General features: G+C 49.6%; 1 protein-coding gene across 1 annotated transcript in view; it reads left to right on the top strand.

Moving 5' to 3' along the window:
- Positions 1–9231: 9231 nt before the first annotated feature.
- Positions 9232–26087, top strand: part of Lcp2 (lymphocyte cytosolic protein 2) — a 42011-nt gene continuing 25155 nt past the window's right edge. Inside the window, exons 1-3 of the mRNA XM_026401328.2 lie at positions 9232–9474; positions 13760–13822; positions 16712–16758. Coding sequence (XP_026257113.2) covers positions 9397–9474; positions 13760–13822; positions 16712–16758 — 188 coding nt within the window. The 5' untranslated portion in view covers positions 9232–9396. The remainder of the gene's footprint in view (positions 9475–13759; positions 13823–16711; positions 16759–26087) is intronic.

The following is a 26087-nucleotide window of genomic DNA, read 5'->3' as shown; positions in this document are numbered from 1 at the left end:
AATGTAACTATAAAGGATCAAATGTTGCCTGTGAGCTGGACACTGGACAACGCAGGATTCATTCCTCTTCCCCCCAAACTCCTGGAGGGTGGTTTTATCATTAATCCCATTGCGGAGATCAATAACCGGAGACAGAGAGAGGTTAGGAGTCTGCTTAAGGTCCTCCAGCTGGGGCCTCTACCATGGCTGCAGCACCCCGGCCAGCACTGGTCAGTAGCGCTCAGCACGATGGACATGCTCTGCATCTAGAGTGTCCAAAAGGGCAGCCGCTGGGCACATGCGACTGCTGAGCACTGAAGGGACTTGCAGAAGCAGAAAGTGTCCCAACCCGCCCCCCCCACCCCCCCCCCGGCTTGCTGGGGAACATGGATGAATGAAGGCGGGTGGGACACCCTGGGGAGGATTGAAAATATAACCCAATTTTGAGGAGTGAGGACAGCCAGGAGCACGGTGTCCAAACAGAATGGTAAAAGATGCCCAAGGGCTGTTACTTGGAGCTAATTCCCTTTAAGGGTCTTTGCCATACTGTAATGACAAGCCACCCCCAGGCACTGCACGTCTGGGTCGGTGTGCTTGGTGTGTGAAGAACCCAGGCCCTGGGACCAGTGTATGGGTGAGCCAGGCAGCACTGTGTGGACGTTGCCTGCAGTCCCACTGTGCGGAGGTTTCTGGTGAAACTGGGCGGTGCGCAGAAACTGCCAGTGCCCCGGGATGGGAAGGCGGGTGGAGGGAACAGGCGCAGCTGGCCTGAGAAACGGATCTGTAGCAGGGGAGCCAGCCCAGGACCGGGTGGGAAACCTTCCTAAGCAGGTCAGTTCTGAACAGCACTCGCAGCTGAACTGGGCTTGCACTGAGTCTTTAGTAGAACAGCGGGCGGCAGTCTCCACCATCAAGCTGCGTGCAGTTGTGCGTGTGTGACGGGCTCCCACTTGGGAATTTGGCCTTGGCCAGGATTCGCCCACCTCAGTTCACCCCGTACGCCTTGCAGGGATGCTGGGATAATGACGTCAGCGCTGTTCTAAGACTCAGTGTCCCTAGTGGGAGTCACGGTGGGTCCCTTGGTGCCTCTGATTATGTTGTGGGGTCCCTGTTGGTGCTTTCCAAATCCTTCCAGCTTAAAACATAAGTCTGTGTCATTTGGGGATTTTATCAGAAGTGGCTTGCTCCTCCTACAGCCAGCAATGTGGTGGGTTTGGTTTCTATGGTTTACTTTTTATTTTTTGAGTTGTTGTGTTAGTTTCCTGTTGCTGCTGTAACAATTTTCACATTTGGGTGACTTTAAACAACGTCAATGCATTGCCATACAGAGGAGGTGAGGTGTGACTCAGGTCCCCGCAGGGCTGCCGTCAAGGGAGGCACTCCTGTCTGAAGGTTCTGGGACAGAGTCCCTTGCCTGGCCTTGTGCTGCCTCTCAAGGCTGCCCACATGTGTTCTGTCTTCTCCCGTCTTCCCTCTTCTACTTTCAAGGGTTTTCGGGATTATACTGGGCCACCTGGATATTCCAAGATAATGTCCCTAAGTCCAGCTGGTTAGCAGCTGAATTCCTCTGTGCTGGGTAACCTGATGGACTTCCCAGATTCCGGGACTTGGACATGGACATCTTTCCTCTACTTAACACAATTGACCACACTTCCCTCTTCAAATGCGTTTTTAAATGCAATCTGACTTTCTAGCTTTTCTTAAGCCATGATCTGGCAACACAGGACCCTGTTCCTGCCCTAACGGACCTTCGTCACAATACGGAGACAGCAGGCTTGAACTGAGCACTCTCTGTTGGCCCCAGTCCCCACCCTGCCTTATCATCCCCTTGACACCAGTGCCCAGAGCAGGATGCCATGACCGTTGTCTTACAGCGGGTTGCTCCTCCCCCAGGCCTGCTTCCCTCGCTTGAGTGTCCCCTTGGCCTTCGCAACCTTGAGCCTGTGGTTTTTCTTCTGAATTATTAGGAAAGCCTAATCTACCACTTTTGCCATCTGTCTACATCTGAATTATTACAGGGTAGCGTCTGCAGTTGATCCGCACCCACATGCTGATACAGGGAGAGGGAGTTCAAGGTTATGTGCCCATCGAGGCTGCCCAGCGATGGGAAGCTGCTCTGGGCTGGTCTCTGGGGAGGAATGAATGAGTCAGATGTGTTGACAGAAGTGAACAGTGCCATCAGGGACTCCCGGCTACAGTCTGCCAGAGGCCACGCTGGGCCTTCCAAGTTCATGTCACCAAATCTTCAAAACAAGTCAATGAGGTCTACAGTCTTATTTAGATTTCCCCATCTCCTGGTGGAAACTGTGGCACAGAGAAAGTAAGCAAGCTGCCCAAGGCCACACAGCTGGGGTGTAACCGAGTTGTGCCTGAGAAGCGTTATTCTGACTCCTAAACCTGCGGCTTGGCTCCTGAGCATCTGTCTTCAGAAGGAGAAAACTTGACTATGGTGTTAGACTTTTGAGGGAACAGACCATTCTGTCAAATCTCCACAAGAAACTTGAGTCCTGCTGGGATCCCAGGTTCACACCGGGAGGCCAGGAACAAAGCCCTCCATCTGAGAGTGCTGGCTGACACGGAGTTCTGACCTTGATGTTGCCTCCCTGAGACTTCTTAAATCATAAGGCTGGCCATCAGGGAGCAGAGGGCCGGAAACTACTGTAGATGACAAGGAATGGCATGGAGGGACAGAAAGAGGGAAGCTGGTTTGTGAGGATCTGGCAGTGTGTGTGTGTGTGTGTGTGTGTGTGTGTGTGTGTTACTAGAGGAAGCTGGTATTTTGTTGGCTGGCCACGTGTTATAGTGAGAGCTGAGAACCTGCATCATCTCCATGATTGAAAGATAAAGCAGACCCTCCAGGGCAGCAAGGGCAGGCTGCTCAGGGGCTCAGCTCTGGGCTCCAGGAGCACAGGATTGCCACATGCTGGGACATGTCCCTGCCTGATTTGCAGTTGGAGTTTCTGCCTGTGGCGAATAGGATTCTGATTTCTTGCTAAATGCAAACGGGGTCATCATTTGCCAGAACAAGAAAGGGACAGGGAATTCAGCTTCACCCAGGCAGATGAGACTGCAGGGAAACAGATCAAGCCAGCAACATGAGGAGGAGAGGATTCTGAGATGAGAGGGGCCTTACCTTTGCACAGGTGGCCCCAGACTATAGCAGTCTCCTCATTTTCCAAACCTTCCACCTGGAAAAGCACCTCAGTGAGACTGAGACATGTTGACCACCCCCTGAAACCTTTTCAGAATAAATCCTCCCTCGTGACCAGATTGTGTCTCTTTTGTTCCTTTCTGTCCCCGAAGAGAGGCGGACAGGAAACTAAGCAGCTGCTGAGAGGACCATAGCTTCCACTGAAAGAAACCTCTAGAAATTGTCGGGAGAAAAGAAGTGGACTTGAAACCTCTCTATGATACATCATATGCAATTTGGGTGTTTAGCACAAGCGAATTAATCTATCAACCGAAGCCCATGAGAGACGTTAAGTATTACTAGCTCCTTTTGAGTCCGAAGAGACCTTAAGAGGGGCCCCAGGGCGAGGCCCATGGGGGCTCTGCTTGATGAGAACCTGAGCCTGGGGTCCCACTGGTAGGCTGGCTTCAATACTCCGGGAACCTCTTTTACTACTCTTCAGATTGTTGGACAGAATGAAGAGCAAGGGTCTGTGTGTTGGGGAGTTAGGGTGTTTGGCTGCAAGCTTAAAACGCAGCCCTGTCCAACCTGAGCACAGGCACCTTACTAGAAGGACACAGGGGTGGTCACATGTTCACCAGGACGGTTTCCAGAAGTGGGCTTGGGACACACAGGGGCCAGGCGGTAGCATCTCCAGGGCGTAAGTGACTCAGGCCTGTTCACGCCTCAGAGGGGAATGAAGGAAGCCTGGCTGTCCTTCTCCCCCTCGGGTTTCTTGGCTCCGCCACCGTCCCACCTTCCATCTCCAACACAGCCGAGCCCAGCCCTAATGGGCATCCCTCCTTACAGAGCACCACTGCGGGACTCGGAGCCCACGCCATGAGCCCAGCCTGGACTCCCTAGGCCTGTTTCCTCTTCATTGGAGAAAAATGTATGCAAACCCAGGATCCTCATTTTAGGAGAACTCAGAGGCAAAACACCTTGTCTTTCGTAGCCTAGTAAACATGGTTGGCAAGACTGATAATGACACTCACCTAGTAAGGTATCCACCCTTAGAAACCACAGCTTTCAGGGCAGAATCTTAGTACTGGACAAACCTGATTGCAGGGCCTATAGGCTATCTCTGCTCACCTGCCTTGGATAAGCGTTTGGTCTCTCCAGCCTTTCCTTTTTAATCTATAAAATGGGTATATCTGACTTGATAGCCTTTCCACAAAGAGCAGATATGACAGAGTTACATGATGTAATATGTGTAAGGTCTGAGCATTTCTTCTCTCTGGATTCTTGAGTCCTCATGGAATAGTTGCTAGAAAATCATGTGCTTTCTGGATTCTTCCGCTTCTGCCCAGACCTACCCCAAGCCTCTGATTCTTGTTATTCTTGGTGATTGCAAATGTCCCCTTGGTCTCAGGTGCACGTATTCACGACCCGGGCCCCAGCTCTTCCTTGTAGAGAAGCAGTCACGTTAGGCCACATTTGCCTTTGCCTGCTCCAGGTTTTTTCTCACACTCACCCCCCTCCCTCCAGCTCTGTCCTGCCCCAGCTTGCTGAGGAAGAAGCCCAGGGGGTTTCCTCCATGATCCGAGATGGCTGCCCTCCCCTCTTCTCCTTTGCCCACACCCTTTAACCGACACTTGGGAGTTTCTCTTTGCAGTAGACGTATCTGGGTTCAGGCTGCCAAAGTGAAAAACAGGGCAGATAAGAAGGGGAGGTTAGACAGGAAGCCCAAATATGTACTTCCTCCCACTCACCTTTGAACTTCGGAGGCACCTCCGCTCAAACAGCAAAGCAGGAGAAACAGAGGAGGATGAAAAAAAAAAAGATCTTTTTTTAAAGAATGAAATTGTCAGCTCTGAGGAAGTGGAAAATTTTGCTTCCTGTGGTTGCCTGGCCAACGTGGCTAGCTCATGCTTTCCCCCTGCGTTATCCCAGGACGGGGGAGGTGAGCCACTGTCCAGGCTGTGGCAGAAGCAGGCCGTGGGCCACTGTGAAGGCAGAGCGAGGCCTGGTCTGGAGAAGGCCTGGTGGGGGTCTCCTCCCAGCCCAGGGCCTGCAGAGCACTGGTGAGCACTGGGGCTTCCCACTGCCCAGCACCTCAGCGGAGGCAGCTCCAGGGCTCTGGGCCCTCCTGCAGGGCTGCCTGTGCCTCAGGACTTTATGCTGCCCTCACTCCACTGGACCCTGTCATGCCGCTAGAGCCCCTTGCCATCTGGAATGATCCCAGGCACGGATGCTATTTCTGCTGCCTGCCTCTAAGAATGGAGGGGAGACTGTCCCTTCCCTGTGGGGATTGAGAGCTGCAGCCTCCAGTGGTCCAACGGGCAAACCTACGCAAACCCTCCGGAAAGTTCCAACGAGCCTAAGCTCAGCCTCTGAAGATAAATCCAAGCCATGAGAAGTTGGAGGAGGTGAAGGGGGAGGAAGGTGGGAGGAAACCCTCTGACTGACTGCAGCACCCCAAGTCCTCACCCTCTGTGGGCCACAGCTCTCGTCTTTGCCCTGGTTGAGGCCCTGGTCACATCAGATCAAAGGAGCACTTCTGCCCACCTGCCTGCTAACTCCTTAGCTTCCTGACCCAAGAAGCTCAGCACGTTATCGTCTGTGGAGTCCCTACTTTTCCTTCTCCTGGACACTAATTGCTCAGATCCCTCCCCACCTGAACACACATGGGCTGCAAGTCCCAGGTCTCTCTCTCTCTGTTAATGAGCTGTCCCTTTTCTCACCTCTGACACGAGCTAGAGAAAGGCAGTCAGCTCACCTGTTCTGCTGTGGGTCTGGGAGACAGGGAGACAGAGGGGGGAAGGGGGGCTCCTCCAATCTGGGTTGTACTCCGCTGTCCCTGCATCCAATTTCGGACCCTAGGTCTGATGAGCTGACTTGTTCCTCCCTGAGGGTGTTGCTTCTTGTCCACAGCCACCCCTGGATGCCCGTGAGAGAACCTGTCCTGTGATCCTGCCCCGGGTACTAGTGCGGTGCTGTTCTCAGGGTGCCCAGAGACCACCACCCCTTCTCAACCCCGAGGTACATAGTCGACCTTCCACACCCGCGGGTTCTGTACTGACTGCTGATGGGAAATAGTTTTGAACATTGCATCTGGATGACTGGGACACTCTTTTATTCTGGCCTTTATTCCCTAAACAATCAGGTATAACAACTCCTTGTGGAGTTGTTACTATTGTAAGTCCTGTAGAAGAGAATATTACACACCGACACTGTGACACTGTGACATTTATATAAGGGACTCGGGCGTCTGGGGATTTCACTATATACAGAGGGTTCTGCGACCCATTTGCTGCAGATCCGAGGGACGGTGCAGATTGCCAAGCCTGGGAAGGACTTCGTGGTCCTTTTGACCTGCTCCCTCGTGAGTTCTGGGTTTTTCCACCTGGCGAGGGGAGACAGTGGGATGGGATGGCAGAGAGTGTCCCAGCTCGAGTTGCTTACTGCTTTAAGGCACTGTGCCCTCCCTAGTCCCCACCCCTACTCTGCCTCATGCTCGCAGACAACAGACCTATGCTCTAAACCAAACTGAGGTGGCATTTTCACAGCGTTGTCACTGTGGAGGACTGTTCTGAGGACTGTCCATTTTCCAGGTGAGGAAACTGAGGCTGGCTCCCATGAGTTGCCTGCACAGGGCCGTACTGACCCTTCTGCTTTCCCTGGGGGCTAAGTGGCCCTGTCCTTCTGGGGCCAGGAGATGTGAAACTTGTGAGTATTGGGCAACCTGCCCACCGGAGACTGGGGAAGACGAAAGGCCTGACGCAACCAGCTTCCCCTACGTCACCTGCTCTGGAGGCCTGGCTGCTCTGTGTGGGGAGCGGGCACAGACACCCCCCCCCCCCGCCTCCTGCACACCAAGTGCAGTAGACGTTTCTGAGCTTGTTCACATCCAGAGGAGGTTGGCGGCCTCACTTGCTCTTCCTGGGAGACACTGTGAGCTGCCTCGTGGATAGAGGGAGTCTGCACAGGCTCAGGCGAGAAACCTGGGTTGAACCCCGACTCCACTTTGGGCAACTCACGTGACTTCTCAGAGTCTTGAGGGGACAGATGGCAAGGGCCCAGGGGCTGAGACTGAGTCACATTTTAGGTGAGACCTGGTTGCATAGCCTGCTGGCGGGAAGCAGGAAGTAGGCCCCTCGCCTCCCTCCCTGAGCCTGTCTTCTCTGTGGTGAAGCAGGAGTAACAGCAGTGCCCACAGGGGACACTGTCAGAGGGACGTTCCTAGCTCACTGCCTGGCACGGGCTCAGGGCTCTGCCTAAGAGGGTCGCCATCATCGTCATTGTCATCCAGGGTTCTGAGCCATTGGGGGGCCCTTCTCACTGAGCTCCAGGGATTGTTCATCTCAGCCACTTTTATTGGATAATTCTTCCAAAGGAGCCTAATATTTAATGAGAGCTTCATTCCAACTGCTGCTTTTCCATAGTTTTTTTCTTCTCCTGAGTTGGAATGAGCATCATTAAAAAATTATTATTGCTTCGACTTCTAAGGATGGTCTGCAATGTTGCTTTCCACAGGTGCTGTGTTTTGAGAGAGGACTGACTGACAGGTCCAGGATTCCCTCTGTCGGCTCCATCCTCCAAGGTCTTCCTCAAATCCCAGTTCATGTGGTGACGCTGTCTTTGATTATTCTACTTGAACATGCTTCCCTTGTTCCCTCCGTCTTCAAATGCCTGCTGTGCCAGGGATTGGGAAGATGAAGCGAGGTCCCTCACCAGGGCGAGCTCTTAGGTTGTGGAGAGCTCTTAGAAACCACTCCCTGTGGAGAGCCTGGATTGATGTCCCGGTGCCCTCAGAAGTGAGGCTAATAGCTGTTCACCATTTTGGACCACTTTCCAAGTGTTGAGACTGAGACTGAACGCACATCTCCCTGAATCCCACAACCCTGAAGTGAGACAGGCACATGACAGCAATAACGGGGTCCCCTAGACGACATGTAAGATGGAAACCATGGGTGGCCAAACCTGCTCTTGAAAGGCCTTCAGAAGGCAGGCATCACCGTGGGCACTGACAGAGCATCACTCAGTAGGAGCAGAGAGGCTGACCCCTTCCTCTGACACTGTGACAGATGGTGCACGTGTGTGCGCATGTGTGTGTGCGCGTGCGCGTGCGTGCGTGGGCTTACACATGCATGGAGCTTTGGGTGAAGAAGCTAACTTGTATTTAGAGGCCACCATGTTGCATGGACATTTTGCTTTTAGACACAGGATTCACCCATGCCAACGAGCTGCTCAGTCTATGAGAAGTACACAGAGTCTCAGACGGAGGAAGAAAGCAGCAGATTCCCGTCTCCTACCTCAGGGGATGTGCTCCTTGGCTAGAACATGTGGTAGGATCAGTAGGACACAGGAGCCAACAGTCAGCACATAAGGTGGAAACCCAGTGAATAGAATATACGACACCGTCAAACAGAAATTGTTACATTTTTTCTTTCTAATTTTTCCCTTTAAGTATATCCAGTGAAATGCATCTCAGCGTTGCACGTAGAATCCCCGTTTTCTTTCTTCACAGTTGTGGAAGCTGAGAGGCCTAGATTTTCAGTCCTTTGCCTAAGACTGTCCAGCCCAGAAGCCTTCACACCAGGCAGTGAGCACTGCTCGCCCCACCGAGGGGCCCGTGCAACCCTGGGTGCCCAACCCGCCACTCACCCAAGACCCTCTCATCCTGAAAGAAGTGAAGAGGCAGCTGAAGACCTTTGGATGGAAATGGAGGGTTAGGAGGGGAGGAGGCCGTGAGGCACTAAGAGGCTGTCTTCCTCCCCCCAGCTCAGTAATGTGGGAATTGTCTCTATTTTAGGTCAACTGTCAAAGTAGATCTGTATCTGCAAAGCCCCAGCCAGGCAGGAGAGGGGTCCAGAGCTTTGGGGGCCAAGTGTCGAAGGCAAAATACTGGGACCGACCCTGCAGCCTAGGTCTCCATCACTGCCCTCCCACTGGGCCAGGGTGACTGGAACCAGTGGGGAATTACCAAGCCTGTCTCCTCTCTCAGCATTCGAGCCCCCGGAGCCCAGCTTCCTTGTTTACTTATTTAGAAGCCAGCAGAGGAAGTGGTAAAGGAAGCTGGCTGAGTCGTTTTCTGAGAAGAGACCATATTTGCTTGCAGAGGAAGCCGTTGCTTTCTGGGATCTGGTGACGGCAGAAACGGCCCCTACTCCAACAAGGGGTGCTCCCGAGGGTGGCTGGGAATTAGAAGAGCCAAGGACACCTCAACTTGTGGATTTAGGGGTTCTCTCTGTCCATGGGTGCTGCACCTCGGCCCAGCTGGTGAGCTTCCTGCCAGGACAACAGCCATGGCACTCAGGAATGTGCCCTTCCGCTCAGAGGTCCTGGCCTGGGACTCAGACAGCCTTGCGGACTATTTCAAGAAGGTGAGCTCTGCTGTTTTGTAGGTGATCGGGCTGCTAGTGCCTTCTGTGAGCTGGCGGAGGCTTGGAGATGGACCCGGGCAGAACCCGGGAGGAGTCTAAGATAGCAAGGCACCCACCTTAGGCAACTTTGTTGGCCAAGTGGGTGCTGTGGAGAGCACTGTGTTTCCCTGGCAATGGGTTCTGGAGGGAAGGATGCTCTGGAGAGGGAGCTTTCGAATCCCTACTGTGTGCTGGGATCTGAATTGGGTGCTTTATATAGCCACTGTCCCATTGCACATGCCTCATTGTCTTGTGAGGTCAATACTATCAGCCCGTTGGCTGAGCTATAGAACCAGCCCAGGGAGGTTAAATGGCCCAAAGCCCCAGGGACCACATGTGTTGGAGACAGGAGTCGAGCGGTGCCACTTTGGTTTCCAAGTTGTTGCTCTGAGATGCGGAAAACTGCTATGACGGCTAATGAGGTCACGTCTGCTTACTAGAAAGGGCAGACAGAGTCCTGAGGTAGGGGGAGGCATGGACAGGGGAGGAGGGATGGATGGAGGGCCACGGGGAACCATGTTACTTACGGTGTTTGGGCATTCATTGCTCATGGCCCTGAAAGAGAAGTCCTCAAGCTCTGTCATCAGCCAGAGTCTCACTGGAATTTCACGAGTCTCCAGAGACAGGCAGAAAACTGCTAAGAGTGGCAGGAATAGGGGAGGGAAATTGAGCCCCCGGAGGCGTGGGGCTCAGTGAGGCAGAGGCAGAAGCTAAGCTTCTGGAAGAGCGGTGACCAGTGTTGTTCTCTGACCTTCCAAACTTGGAAGGCATGTTCAAGGGTCCTTATGCTTGGTCATCTTGATGGGGACCACATAGCTGCTTGGGCAGACCTCAAGTCATGTGACTTGGTTAGAGACCTTCTACCCCTGTCTATGGGGCAAAATGTCTTATGACAGGTCTTTGAGCTTCTGACACCCCCTTCCATGCAGGCTGGCATCAAATTCAGTTGATCTTCCAGACCACGATACAGATGCGATGATAAAGCTAAGACCATAGAACTCATCTAATTCAACTTCCTATTTCTCCTGGGCAAACTGGGATCCAAGGGGCTGGAATAGACTCCCTGGGACACGTGGTCAAACCTGGGATCGATTCAGTGCGATGGTGTTTACAGTCACAACTGTTCTTCCCCAACCTATAGGAGAAAGTGCTAGCGTGCTGAACTGGGTGTGGCATGGGGGGCCTCAGCCCGCAGATCCTGTTATTGCCACTTTTTGTGCATTTTATTTCTGTTACTTTCGCCCCATGAGTTATCATAAACCTAGCTTTCAGCATGGTAGGCACAAAGATCACTGGGGGACTGACTTCCGAATAGCATTTCCAAGTGCTTTTCTCAAGGTAGACCACAGGTCAGGACAAAAGGTGAAAACTTCCAAGATGACCCATTAGCTCACTGAAGGAAGGACAAAGGAATTTAGGGTCATGGAGGCAAAGTCTGGGGAGAGGCGGAGGGGTGGGGCTTAGGCAGGTGCCATCTTCAAGGCTGACTAGGAAAATTATGCAACCCGGTTGAATGACTGAGGTTCTGTTGGTCAAGTTCCCAGTGGAGCAGGCAGACGGCCCACAGTCAGGGATGATCCAGGGAGACACCAGACTGCCTGAGTTGGGGAAGGAGTTCTCAGAGATCCCAGATCCCAGCAGAAATGCATAGTGCTGGAGCAAGTTCCCCTCCTGAAATAAAAGGACAAGGGGGCTGAGGATGACCTGTGTTCTTGGAAGTCCCAGCCCAGCACAGAGATGGAAAAAGACCTTCACATCCTTAGCCCCAGCCCCCAGAGAGGGAGCTGACCAGGGAAACTGACCACAGAGTCGTTTGGAATGAGCCATTTACAGCATCGGTCAGCAAGTGCAATGTCCACAGAAGCAGAGGGTCAGGCCATGCTCCAGGACACCTTCCACCACCTCTGGAGTCAGGCATGCCTTGGTTTGAGTCCTGCCGCTGCCATCTGCTGGCTTGGTGACTTCCTTGGGTTCCTTTGATTCTTAAATTCCTCCCCAAGAAAATAGAGATACTAACAACTAACCAATGGGATGATCATGAGGATTAAAGAAAATAATGTGCCCAAGGAAGTCAGCAGAGAGAGGGACCTAATTAATATTCAATTTCCCCAGCTCCTGGTCCATTACTTGGCCTCTATTGGGGAACAACCAGACAGACTGGCAGAGTTTTGTGTCCAGTGCCTCAGATACGTGGGTCTCATCCTATATCTGGCATGTAGGACCCCAAGGACTGAGGCCACATGAAGCCTCTAACTCCTCCAATTCCTTTGGGCCTGCCAGGAGAGCACCCTAAGCCGTGCTGTGGGGGGTGGGGTGGGGTGGGGCACTGGCTCCCAGCCATTGTTCCAATGCCAGCGCAGCTCCCAGCTCACTGTGTGAGCTTAGGAGAGATCCTTCCCCTCCTGGACCTCAGCCATTCCACCTACAAAGCCAGGTAACTTCCCTAGGTCAGTGCTACCAAGCCTGGACGGTCATCTGAATCACAGACGATGCTAGTTAGAATACAGACTCCAGGGACCCAGCCCAGATCTCACGGGTTAGGAATCCAACGTCTAGGATCTAGTCTGGAAGTCTATCTAAGGATCTAGAGTCCAAGCCGGGACTCTGAAAAACCAGCCATTCATCTGATAATGATGACAGCAAAGATGATTAATTAAAGTCAACTGACTCTTCAAAAAAAAACGCCTGCATGTAGATCAGAGAGGCCAGGGTCCACAGTGCTTTAAGCACTGACCTCTAACCCAGCTTTCTGAATATAACATTCACTCTGCTCTTTCAATCAAATGGTGACAACAATCGTATTTACTTTAAGTGTATGTTGGCCATGAGATAAGAACTTACTTCAATTAAATTAGATTCACTGAATTTTGGGGGGTTTGGCCCTGGGGTTTGACTCCGGGGCCTCACACGTGGTAGACATGCCCTCTGCCAATGAGCTACATCCCCAGCCCTGAACTTGTCCTCAAAGAAGGCTACAAACTATGAGGTCCATGCTTTTGAAGGAGAACCTAGAACCCTCAAGTACAAATATTTAACACTCAGTACTCCAGACATCAAGTTTAGAGGTTTAGAGATATTTTGAGTTATTGAGGACAAGGTGAAATAGGTCTTTCACACAGTTACCAGTTGGTTTTGCAAAGTAACCAAGACCCTAAAAATGATTATTGCTATTGATCCTACAACCTTTCTGAGAATCTGACTTATCTTAAATAGTCAGATTAAGACTCATGCAAAAGAATATTCATAGTGCTCTATATTTTGATCTGGGTGGATTATTAAACTGTACTTATATTTATTTACTTCACCTACCATATGTAAGTAATATTGTTATTAAAAAGAATGTTCCTGGGGCTGGGGCTATAGCTCAGTTGGTAGAGTGCTTGCTGCATGCGCATGCGCAAGGCCCTGGGTTCAATCCTCAGCATCACAGGGGGAAAAAAGGAGAGAGGAGGATGTCTCTGACAGACTAAAAGCCATGCTCTGGAGTCCGAGTGCCACCTCCGTTACCTGCAACCCAAGGAATCTCATGCAAGTTCTTTGACTCTCTGAGCCCTGATTTCTCATCTGAAAAGCGGGAAGACTGAGTGACTTAAAGAATGGTTTCAGCACTCAGAACCGTGCCTGCCACAGAGCAAGCATTTGGTATTAATTGGCAGTTTTACTTTTCATTATTAGAGTGGCAGTTTGGTAAACAACCTAAATGTTCAGCAGTAAGGGGGTGATTAAATCATCTTGTGGCCATTAAAATCGCATTTAAAATGAGTCTGTCATAACAGTAGACAGAGCTGGTATTCTTATTTTTAGTACTTAAGAAGGAAAAAGAGGAGAAATCATCATCTCACTTTGTTCGGAAATATGCAAGGGAAGAAGGACTGTGGGAGACGCAGCAAGGTCACCAAGGTGGTCTTTGGGGACAAGACCACCGATGGTACTTCTTTTCTGCTGTCAGCTCCTCCCCACTTCCCCGGGAGCATATGGCCGGCCTCTCATGGGCCTCAAAGGCAGTATCTTCCCTGAGGGCTCAGCCCCAGAACCCGAGGGTGAGCAATTCCTCAATTTCAGGCAGTCTCAAGGGAGTGGCTACAGCAGGGCTGCGCTGGGGACCAAGCCCCACTGTTAGATGGGGAGAAGGGGAGGCTCTCCAGCCACCAGGACTGCAAATCACTAAGCTCTGGGGCAGGCAAGGGAGGGAAACTGATGGCAGGAGCTTGCCTGTCACTGACGGCACCTTCCTTTCTCCCTGCAGCTGAATTACAAGGACTGCGAGAAGGCAGTGAAGAGGTTCAACATCGATGGTGCCCGGTTTTTGGTAAGTCTCTGGCCAAATGCATTTGCTCAGTATGAGCAAATAAATGCATCTCTCGGATGCATTGAAACCAAGCATGTTCTATGCTTTTCCCAATGGCTGTAGGGACAGCTGGTCTACCTGGTCCCTGTGGGGGACATCACCTTCATCATCTCAACTACTCTCCTCTTTCTCACTAGTGAGTTCATACACACACCAAACACACTTTTGATAATGCTGTCTTCAGTGTATTATAGTTTTAAAAGCGTTATGAAGGGCTGAGAATATAGCCCAGTGGCAGAGCTCTTGCCTAGCATGCACGAGGCCCTGGGTTCCATCCCCAGCACCACAAAATAAATACATAATTAAATAAAATAAATAAAGTGTAAGACCGAAGTGCAGGGACACTTAAGGACCAAGCCATTAAAGGAAAGGGTCCAACTCCAAAGGTGGAGGCAGAGGCACTGAGCTTTGGCCAGGGAGGGGATCTGAGAATTTCCCTGGAGAGGATACTTGGCCTGTGGGCAAGAGAGAGCCTGGGCTGTACCTAGCCACCCTCTGGGCACTCTGCCCCACTCCTTAGTAAAGAAGTGGAACAAGACTTCAAGGGTTCTGTGGGTGTAGGGTGTTTCCAATCAGGATTCAGAGTGAGGAGGATAAACTAAGTTGTGTGCCTCTGTAAGTCGTGGTCAGTAAAGGACATGGCCATGAGACTTCAGGCCAGCAGAAGGTACCAAGCAATCACATGACAGTGGCCCCTCAGGACACCCATCCCAGTCTTAGATGGCACCCCCGCCACCAACATCTGCTGGAACTTCCTTAGGAACAGTGAGCTTGTGACCACCCATACTTACCTGCCCTTTCTGGGCATCTCTGGGCCCTGTGCGGAGACTAAACATGGAGTCCTGTTAGGCTGAGTTCTGCTGTCAGGAGCCATGTCAGGCCACCCAGCTAAGTCATTCATTCCCTCCCCATGGGCTCCCTTGACAAGCACTTCGCTGAGCTCTTCCTCCATGCTGGCCCCTGCTGTGTGATGGGTGAAGACGTGATTAAGACATGATTCCTGGCTCTGGAAGCTCATTTTATAGGAGAAAGTATCGTCAGGAAGGCCTCCGACCACCTCATTTCCAGATAAGAAAACATGGGCAAAGGTGCGATGAGATTTGTCCTAAGTCACAGCCCTGATACACAGTTACTTATCACAGCCTAATCACACTATCACTTTACTCTAGTATTGTATGGGTTTTTAACAATTTTATTTGCTCATACTGAACTTTAAGCCAATAGACTTCCTAGAGTTCTGCTGTTGCTATTCTTGAAATTACTACAAAACACAAATATTTCTTTCTTGTACCTTTAGCACTGAGAAAAGAGGCATCACTGTTGAGTGAGAAAGGAGTGAGATGTCTCTGAGGAGGGTCCTGGCTAGTGGGCCACCCTGAGCAAGCCCTTGCCCTCTCTGAGCCTCCCTTGCTTCCTCATCTGTTGACTGAGGATGTCACATGGGGTCACAGCAGATGATGGTTCCTCTCAGCTCCTTGATTCCGTGGGTGTCAGGTGTGATGGGACTGCTGTTTCCCTGGTAGAGAGATGTCATCTGAGCAGCCACCTGCTCTGCTCCACTCTCTGGCATCCATCAGTCCTTGGAGAATGCACACATTCCACTCATTGTGTGACCATGAGGAAGTGACAGGAGGGGTGATAGGAGCATGAGAGTAGGTCGCAGAATTCAGTGCCTGCTCTAGGAACTGGAATATTTACAGGCAGGTTCTATGAAATCCACCCTCTATCACAAGTGCTCTGGGTACAATTTGGAACTCCTGGTCTAAGCTCCAATGGCCCATCTGTTATTCCTTCCAGCTTTGGAACATCCAGGGCCATTCTGCTATTGAAGGAATTAGCTATCCTTCGTTCCCCCCCCTCCTTCCTTCCTTCCTTCCTTCCTTCCTTCCTTCCTTCCTTCCTTCCTCAGAGTAGTAGGTCTTCTAAATCTGTTTTGCCACCACTTTTTGATAGAATCTGGTGTGCTAGGGAAGGGGTTACTATGCTTCCAGAAGGCATAAGCAGGAGAGGAAATGTGCTTACTATATGCATCTGCACATCGCCAAAACCTGACCACAGTGGCTTAGGAGTTGATCTTTCTCAAATAATAATAAAGGTACAGGTGGGTGCCCCAGCTGGTGAGATGCTCAAGGAAGTCATCAAGAAACCAGGCTCCATTCAGCCTGCAGAAAATTGGTGGCTCCTGAACTAAAGATTCTGAGCTGGCTACTTCAACTCCAGGCCTCAGTGTGCACTGCAGACAGGAGGAAGGGGAAAGGCAGGAGGCGCATGGTGGATGGTGAATGTGTCACCCTGGGGTAGAACTATTCTGGAAGAAGGAGATGCTGATGCTCAGTGGTGAGGAGGAGGAGGGAGGGAAGAGAGAAAGCAGGCCTGGCCAAAGCCTGATCTCCTCTGGACTTTTGGCTGACACCCTTCACCCTCTCCATCTTGCCTCAGGAGGTCTGATAAGCAGGGTCAGAAAGAGCCGGATCAGATGAATCCAACCAGCACCTTGCCAAGACCCCTTCAGGAAAACTGAGGAGGGCTCTGAATCCTGGTCTAGAAGAGTAGGAAACATTCATGATATGGCTAAATCAGCCCACACAACCAATTCTATTTGGTTGCCCAGATTTAGACCTCGCTGCAATTATTTAGTTATTGAATTCAAAATTATCTGTCAACATTTAGAATTTGGGTTGTTTCACCTAAGTTCCCGACTTTGGGATTCCCTTTGGAAAAGTAGATCCTGGCTGCTCTTCCAGTTCTCTGGTCCCCGCTACTGTCTAGTGTCTGACGTGTGACTTTGTGCCTGGCTTCGGGCCCCACCTGTGGGTTGTAACCCGTCTGCCACGTGTGTCTTCCTTTCAGAACCTGACAGAAAATGACATCCAGAAGTTCCCTAAGCTCCGGGTACCGTAAGTACTCCCCGACTCCATGGGCAGTTTGGGAGGCAGAGTTTGGAATGGGGAGTCAGTTATCTGCGGGGTAGATGAGTCAGTAGCACGTAACCAGTCACTTGAACGGGGTAGGCAGGTAGGACGGGTGAGGACAATGGCAGGCCATGGGAAGATGGTGACTTAGAGAAAGGAAGCCACAGACAGAGCCCAGCTGGTAGGTGGATGCTCTTGTCAAGGACAAACTCAAGCTGGAACCATGTTTTCATTTCGCGTCTTTCTGATGGGGTAGCTTGGGCCTGTGACAACCGTACCAGGGTCAGGGGGCTTGAGGTTTCATCATGGTGTCACCGTTGACTTGATGATGGCTTGAGTTTTCTGTACCTCCATTTCCAGCTCAGCAAAATGAGAATGAAAGCAGTTGAAGGATGGGGGTGGAGGTCAATACTAACTGCTAGGGAATGGCTGACAGGGGCATTGTGTTAGAGGAGTCTTGAGAAAGGCAGCCATGATGGATTACTGATGTCTGCTGTGATTGATTACTGATGTCTGCTGTGGGTGCTGAAATGGGAAGTTGTGGTACAGATATTGTGACCTGTCCTTCTCATTCCTCTGGTGAAGGTCTCACCTACTCAAATTCCTATAGGAGCCAGACAGATGATATGAATGTGTAAATGGGCCAGGTTAAAAAACTAAGGCCTGTGGATTTGTCTTTCACTTTACCACCTTTGAATAAAAGGTGCTATGGAGATACAATCCTCTGCTAGAAGGAGGATTGTATAGCACAGTTATGATTAAAAAGTAACCATCCTAAAGCTTTCATTGTTGGTGAAACAATAGGGGATGGTGGACACTGATGTCAGGTCCCCTTTGAAGAATGCTACAGCTACTCAGCATCAATCAATTGGACCCGTTGATGTCCAATCTTCAAATTTACCACGAGTAGCGGAAAATATGGGTTTTATGTGATATATCTCAATTTTTAAACATTGACTCAAATATTTTTAAATTAACTTATGGAATAAATTTACTCTGGGTGCTACTACTTTGAGATGTCTATTCTGGGCATTCTCTGAGGTTCCTTTTCAGAGCTCATGATGACAAAAGAAAATATCCTGAAGGAGCAGGAAGAAAGATATTAGAGTAGGTAGGAATGTCGGAGTAGCTCAAGAAAAATACATCTAGGACGATTAGGTTTCCCTTGATGGGAGGGATGAAGGAAAAGAGGAGTGAGGATTGGCTTTTGGAGCTGTCTGTCTCTAGGGACAAGTATTGTGGAAGATTGTTCAATCTTTCGAAGAATTTTCTCTAGCCACATGTGGATATTTAAGTGTAAAATAAATGTAAAATCTGGTTCTGCAGAGCACTAGCCGTATTTCAATACAGGTATGTGGTGACTCCCATAGTAGTTCCTCCTCATTGGCAGTTATTTGCAGTTTTGCTTTCCACATTTTCAGTTACCCATGGTCAATAGTGCTTGAAAATATAGGAGAAAGGGAGAGGGAGAGGGAGAGAGAGAGAGATTTATTCCCCAAACTTTTAAAATGGTACATTGTTATAATTGTTCTATTTGTTATTACTTAGCATTGTTAATCTCCTATTATGTCTAGTTTCTAAACTAAATATCAACAGAGGTGTGTATGTGTAGGAAAAGCACAGCACATAGAGGGTCTGGTATTATCCATGGGTTCAGGATCTCCTGGGGGGCTTGGAACATATGCCCTATGAATAAAGGGAGGGCTGCTGCAGAATGGAGAGTAAAGCTATAGAACATGTCCATGAGTGCAGAAAGGGAATGCTCTAGAGACCAACCACAGTTTTTCTTCAAAGGAAAGACCTTAACACCCAGGGGTCAAACTGGTGGCTGGTGGGGCAGATCCAGCCATAGATATAATAATAGGTTTGGTCCATGCTGTGTCTTAAAATCAAGAAAAGTCTCACAAATCCAGTTTCTTTAGAAACAAATGGAAGATGTGGTGATCCAAGCTCCATTTTCTATTATTGTGGCAACAGTTAGCTGGGTCTGATGCCCACCGTCTCATTTAGCTGGTATTTGTGCTCCCCAATTGGCCATGGTCCTCACCACTTCCTAAGTGATTATCCTAAGGTGCACCATTTTTTTTTTTTATCTTATGCATGGAGACTTTGTTTCTCTGACCAAGATGAAATGCTAGGAATAAGATTTACTTTACCACCAGAAACAACCAGTCAGGACATATTAAGTATCAATTTTCAAGACACTGGACGCCATACAACGACAGGAAGCTAAGGTGAGGAGCCCTGTGATTGTCCGCTGCTTTGAGAGTCTCCGGGCCATGGTGCAGGGAGCAGGGAACACAGGCAGCCTCTGTGGACAGCTTGGAGGTGGAGCGGAGAGTCCAGGAGTCTAGAGTACCTCAGGCAGATGCCAGAGGGGAGGAAACTGAATAGAGAAAGTTCTGGAGAGTTTCAGAGGTCCCTCCTCAGTAGAGGGCTAATCAGTATATACAAGTGAGAAGACTACTTTTACCAAGCAAAAAAAAAAAAAAAAAAAAAAAAAACCTAAACTAAACCAAACCCCGCCCCCAGTCAGAGTGGAGGTCACAGTAGTCAAGTGGTCACAGGGCTAGAAATGGTGCCCATTTCTACCAATCTGGCTGGAAAAAGTCCAGATTCAGAGTCACTAAGTAGAGTGTGTAAAAGGACATGGGTTAGAAAAAAAAAGTTAATTTGAGGCATGGGAAATAACAAAAAGACCTAAAGAGAAATTTTATAGGTGAAAACTATTATTTCTGAGATAAGAAATAAACTGTTGGGGAATAATAGTAGGTTAGACATCACAGGGAAAAAAAGATTGATAAATATGGAAAAACAGAAATAAAAACTACTCAAAACAGAACAAACAAAGAAAATAATTATTATGAAATGATCAAAAGAGTATTATAGGACTTTGGGGACACCTGGAATAGCCTAATAGGTGTATAACTAAAGGTTCTAAAGGATAGTAAACAGTGCATGTGGAGAGTGGGTGACAGAAATAATTTGATGAAATACTAGCTAAACTTTTTTCAAGTTGGATAAAATTTAAAAAAAACCAGCATATCTAAGAGTTTCAACACACCCTAAACCCAAGTAGCAGAAAGGAAACTAACACAAGGTATATTACAACCAAATTGCTTAAAACAATTGATTAGAAATCAATTATGTAGGGAAAATCTTATAAGTAGTCAGAGAAAAAAAGGTTACATTGTGTATAGAGGAACAAATACAAGGATTACAGCCAATTTCTGGTGAGAAATAAGGCAAGTGAGAAGACAATGAAGTAACATTTTAAAGTACTGAGAGAAAAGTACTGTCAACCTAGAGTTTGATACCCAGCAAAACTATATTTCAAACGTAAAGGGGAAATAAAGACTTTTTCAGACATGCAAAATCTGAAAGAATTTGTCACCAGTGCTGACTTACACCACAACAAACATGGAAGAAAGTCCTTTAAGCAGGAAATGACACCAAATGTTAATCTAGAATTATAAAATCAAGAGAATGAAGAGTGCCAAAAATGGTAATTATGTGGGACTACATATATACTTGACCCTTAAGGCTATTTGAATTCCCATCTTCCAATCCCTATACAAAATTCATACTTCATTAATTTAGGGAACTGGTTACCCTCAATGAGTTGAGCCTTTGTTAATCGCTCAGGCTACAGAGGTAATAGAGAGAACTGGATTATAGAACTGTGTTCCATGTGTTAAAAATCCCCATCTGCAGGACACTCCCATTCTAATGGGAGGCTCAGCTACACAATCAAAGTAATTGTACTACAACTCCAGAAGGGCTGTGGCATTTGCATGAACCAGTCCAAGGGGAACAGGAAGGCAGGGGTCATTTCCCCCATGGTATTCAGGGAACACTCTGGGAGGAGGAACTCCAAGTTAGGTCTTAAAATATGCCATGGTGGTCAGGTGAAGAATGGATTGCAGGCTACTCTAGGAGTGTGTCTGGGTGGGGTGGGGGCATATTGCAAAAGCACAGGCCACCCGTGTATTTGGTGGAACAACTAGTGGACCAGAGAGGCTGGGCTTCTACACAGGGGTGTGGAAACCAGAGTCTAGACTGATGGGTAGCCATGTGTGGGTCACAATTCATGAAGGCCCTAAGAGTGTTAGTGGAGCTAGCGCACCAGGGGTGATACCAGGGTCAACCTGGGTCTTGGATCTATCCATATCAGCGGAGCATAAAGAAGACTTAGAGGAGGTCTCAGATGGGCACTTGGGACCTAGTTAGGAGGTGGTGGGCATGATTCTATGAACAAGGTAGCCCTGGGGCTGGAGCTGTGAAGATTTGGGTGGGGAGACTTAATAAGAGCTGTAGAACAGAGATGAATAAGGACGTTTCAGGTTGTAAGATGCCCTTTCATGCTGAGGCTAAGCTAAGCTAATGTCGTTGAGCTACAGGGATAAGGGGAGTGAGAAGTGGCTGCTCAAGGATGTGGCAGGGACAGTCTCAGCTCTTGTGTTGCAGGTGGGCAGAGGTGGGGACTGCTCTAGCCACGTGAAAAATGAAACCGAGCGTGGCCTATGGTACAATACCTTCCATTGTGACTGAATGTAGACCCCAGATGAGCCATGAGGTCTCCAGGGAATATGAAGGGTAACATGAAGACCATGGCGAGTGTCAGGGGGCGGCCCAGGCTGCTGACAGGTAACAGCGGGAGTTCCCGTCCCTCTTAGGAGAAAAGTGTGGCCAGCACTGGTTCCAGCTCTCCTCCTAATGAGCTGCTTGACCAGGACATGTCCCTAGGCCACCTTTAGTTTCCCAGACAATAAAACAAGAGAGAATGGTTACATGGGTGTACGGGTGACTAGCTTTAAGTGCTATTTTAGGTATAAACAGGCAGATAGGAGAGCTTAATGAGGTGAGTGCACACTCGGAGGCCAGATTCTTGAAACCTAATTCTGCCATCCATGAGCTATGGAGTGTGGACTAATTAGCTCTCTGTGGCTCAGTTTTCTCCTCTCTTAAGTGGGGATAATAATAAAACCTACCTCAAAGGACTGATCAGAAAATGAGAGCGAGTAATTCTTCCTTTTTTAAAAATCTTGATTAGCATCACTTCAAATTTTTGCCAATTATTCTATTTTGCTAGAGAGAGAGGATTAAAGAATTAAAAAGGGCGTGAGCTGACTTTGCCTCCTACTAGTGGTGGGACCTTGGGTAGTTGTTTCTACAGTCTGAGCCTCAGTTTCCTTGTCTGCAGAAGGGCAAAGAACTCATTCAGGGAGTGGTACCTATCAAAGGAACCTAAATTGCCTAGCACTGTCCTTAACACATGTAGATATTCTAATTTATTTTGTTTCCCTTGTATAGAGATGGATTTGTCTTGATTGTCACTCTAAAAAGCCATGGAAAAGAAATCATGTTTTTATGTACAGCATCCAAAACAGGATTATGCTCCTCAGAATATCTCTATTTTCTTCCCTCAGTGATTTAAAAAATTTTTAAAAAATCAGATTTAGATAGATTCCTGAGGAAGACTCTCTCTCACTCTTACAAATGTCGTTCCTCTCTCAGGACACTGTGGATCCCAAGACACCCCAATATTGTAGTAATGGAAGGTTCTTAAAGAAAACAGTGAGGGTTCCTTTGAGAGGGCCCAGGTTCAACCTCGTGGCACGTCTGAGAATGGTGGGGGAGGTTGGCAGGACACATGTTAAGATCTGCTGATGTCTATTTGGAATTCATTGAAGGAGAAGACGTTTGAGTTTTATATTAAAATCCCAGAATATCTTAAAAAATAAGGAGCCGGGCATCCTGGGGTGGGTAGTGTAGGTAGCAGATAGCTATTAGATAATACTGTCTTGTAGCATTCTCAGGGTCCCGTCACCAGTAGCAGAATTAGGCTGGGAAACTTAATATTCCATCAGAGAAGTAACAGAAAGATCTGTTTATAGCAGATATGGCCTCCAGTCTCTTCTGCATAGGACCTCATTCTATTCCTGAGATGGAGAACACCGGCAGGGGGGAGAGGATGGTTGAGAGGAAGGGACTCAGAGGTACAAAGAGCATTCTTAGGTCTTTGAAAGCTATAACCAGCCCTCGGCAAAACTGAAGCAATTACAAGGTCTGTCTCCAACATGTCCCTTCCCCGCACCGCGCCCTTCCATCTATTGACTGATCCCTCCCAGGTACCCCGTCTCCTTCATGAAGGGCGCCTACTCCCAACTGCCACCCCTTCTCCTCCGAGGCAAGGTCAGTGAACTTCTGGGCTCAGCCCCACATTGACGAGGCCATGTGGCCTGTGACAGGCACCTCTCTGCATGCCTACCTTCCTCTTTGGTGAAAATGGACTGCTCCTAGTCGCATGTGGCTGGAAGGGTCGTGCGGCACAAGTGAAACCCACGTGGGAACTGTGGTCAAGGACAAGGGCGAGAAGTGAGAAGACCACACTGCACCCCGATGACTCTTTCCCACCCACACCCACGCTCTCCTGTGGCACAGATGGTGGCGAGAGCCCCTACCAGCCTGCAGAGAGCCATCTTGGCTCCTCTCTGGCTCCTCGTGGACAAGGAAGGTTTGGAAGGTCTGGCTCTGGCTCACGGAGGCTGATCTTTGTCGGCAGAACACGTTGTTCCTTGAGGGAGGGATGAGATGCAAGCAGAGAGCAGGCGGCATGTTGAGGAGGGGCTGAGGCCAGGGGTCCTGGGGGGCATCGGAGCCCACTGTGCAGGTGCCTGCCCTCCCTGGGGCCTGGGGACATGCTGTCCTGGGAGGGATCAGCACCCAGTCTGAAGCTGGAGTCAAGGGAGCAAGCCTCCCAGGATGGCGGGAAAGGAAGAGAGTGGTCCAGAGACCTGGCTATGCGAGCTATGGTAAGGACTCAGCTTCCCATATAACCATCCAGGCTGCAACAGTAGAGTTTTCGTGAGAAACTGCCTGCTCTAACTGTGTGCCCTTGTCTCCTGCCTGCCTTTATTATAGGAGAAAAGAAAGTAAAGCAAAGGGGGGCTCTAGCATCGACGGACAAAGCGGACAACACTGTCTCCAAATCTATTACTGTCTGATGTCACCAGGGGGGCTGGAGATTACCTCTGTATTCTTTGACAATCAGGTGTACAACTCCTCCTCCATGTGGGTGGAGGAGTTTTTGACCTTAGTTGGTCCTCTCCAGAACTGTCACAGTGGCCATCCTATTTGGGGGGGGGGGGCTTCATCTACGAGTCAATCCCATGTTAGTGTGGACTCGGGTCAACAGCTAGTCAGAAGTTACCTCAGTGGCCTGTGCTACTAAAGGACTCTTCTTCCCAGACAATTGGAGATACCGATATCCCCGATTCTTAGCTTTACATCAACATCAACGGACCCTCTCAAGAGTTAGTCCCATTTATCCTTTTCTCGTAACATAATTTCCAACTAGCTCCCTTGCTTCTGTTATTTTCTACAAAATTAACTATCACCCTTTGGAAGTTGTTTAAAGACGACCCTAAAGTAATTTAAAGAACACTTGTGACCTTGCCTGCATTTCACTGCGATTACTCAGGCCTATGTCCTACTCAACAGGAAGTAGTTATTGATTTGACTTCACCTCCCCTCATTCCCTGGGTGATTCAGAGTCTCCAGTCCTTGATGGGGGATATTAGGTATTAACTAGTAGTGAGGTGGTCTCCAACTCTCCTGGTTCCCCTTTTTATTTTAAAAGAATCCTCAGTGTCAAGGATAACAGGAGTTATTTCACAAGCTTTTCTGGTCATAAGGGCTACCTGGGCACTGGCTGATGTGACTGAGTCCCAGACCTCTCTTTGCAGAGTCTGATCACTCAGGCCTCAGGTGGGCCCTGTGATCTGTGTTTGCAGCAGGTGCACCTAGGTAATCCTGATGATCAGGCCTGCCGGGGATTCCCCAATGAGACCCAACCCCTTATTATGCTTATAAAGAATCTGGGATTTAGGAAGGGTAAATGCCTCATCTAAGTTACATGCAAGGTCCAGCCTTGGAAAAGGACAGATCACAGTCAAAGTCTCTGTGCCTGCAGGTTCCATGCCTGTGCGTCATCAGGAGAGACCTCAGACTGTGAAGATGACATATGGCTCCATCATGTAGCTACTTAGGGATGCAACTGGGCTGGAACCTGGATCATCGTAGGATGCTGCCTTCCTGCAGAGGCCTGACTTCCTGTGGGTGGTGGAGCCCTTTCCCTGGGGCCAGCACAGCCCCCACACAAGGGGAGGCAGAGAGAACTACTTACTGTCTAAGGCTGCCTCTCCCCTCTGCCTCTTTTCCTGGTCCAGAGTGAGACCTGGTGTTTGCTGACAAGAGGGAGAATGAGTCACCTCCGGCCACTCACTGTCACTGGGGTGACATATAACTTTGCAGGTTTGCGCACAGGGAGCAGCCACCTCCCAGCCCTGCATGCAGCATGGCCACCCAGCCATCTGGCTGGGCCCACAGGGGTCCCACTGGCTCAGTGGGGCTCCCTGAAGCCCGTCAAAACAAGAGGGTCCTGGAAGGCCATGTTTTGCTACTGGCTGGACTTCGGGGCTCACGCTGCTCCCTGAGCTCTGTGTCGCTCCGGGGTTTCTGTGGTTTGGCATTTCCTTCCTCACCCTGTTAGAGCTGGAGCAGCCGCAGTCTGGCTGTTGGTGATACGGTAAGAAGCCATACCGCAGAGAGCGCAAGGCCTCGTGGAGATCTGAAGCAGCTTTGTGAGCTGGCCTGAGTGCTGTGGGACGGGGGTGTTGAGGTGAGGCTCAGCCTGCCTCCCAAGGCCTCGCTGAAGTGTCACCTCCTTCCTTGATGAGGCAGGAGTGTTTTAAACTGCAACCCAGCCCAGCCCTGCACGTGCACGCCCCCACCCAGCCCCCCACCACTGCGTGTATATAATGGCATTTCCTTATCCTGAAGTCACCTCCTTATTCACCGTTTGTCACCTGCCTTGCCCTTCAAGCCATGAGCTCCTGGGTCTGCTCTTCTCACTGGTGCACCTTGAGCACCCAGCAGATTCCCTGGCCCTAAGGTCCTTAGTGCATATTGTTGAGTGACTCGGCATTGAATGGGAGTGGCCGCTGCAGCCAGCACCTGACCTGGCCACGGTGCAGGACGAGAGCAAGGCTCCCCGACCACAGTAGGAGACCTTCAGCATGCCCACCTCCTCACTAGCAACCATTTAAAGGAGCCACAAATAATCATGTCACAAACATTCTGATGGCATGATCCGGAGGTGCCTAGGGAGCCATGGACCCTGCTTTAAAACACCCGGCCGGGGGGTTGCTGAAGTCTGAGTTCCAGCAATGATGTGGTTGTGGAGGCTTAAACATTGTCCTCCTTCTTTGTCCTCTTAAGCTCCCGGTATGTTATCAAATTCACCTGCCTGG

Source organism: Urocitellus parryii, chromosome 1, assembly GCF_045843805.1.
Source record: "Urocitellus parryii isolate mUroPar1 chromosome 1, mUroPar1.hap1, whole genome shotgun sequence".
Taxonomy (NCBI): Eukaryota; Metazoa; Chordata; class Mammalia; order Rodentia; family Sciuridae; genus Urocitellus; species Urocitellus parryii.
This window is presented reverse-complemented; position numbering and strand designations above follow the sequence as displayed.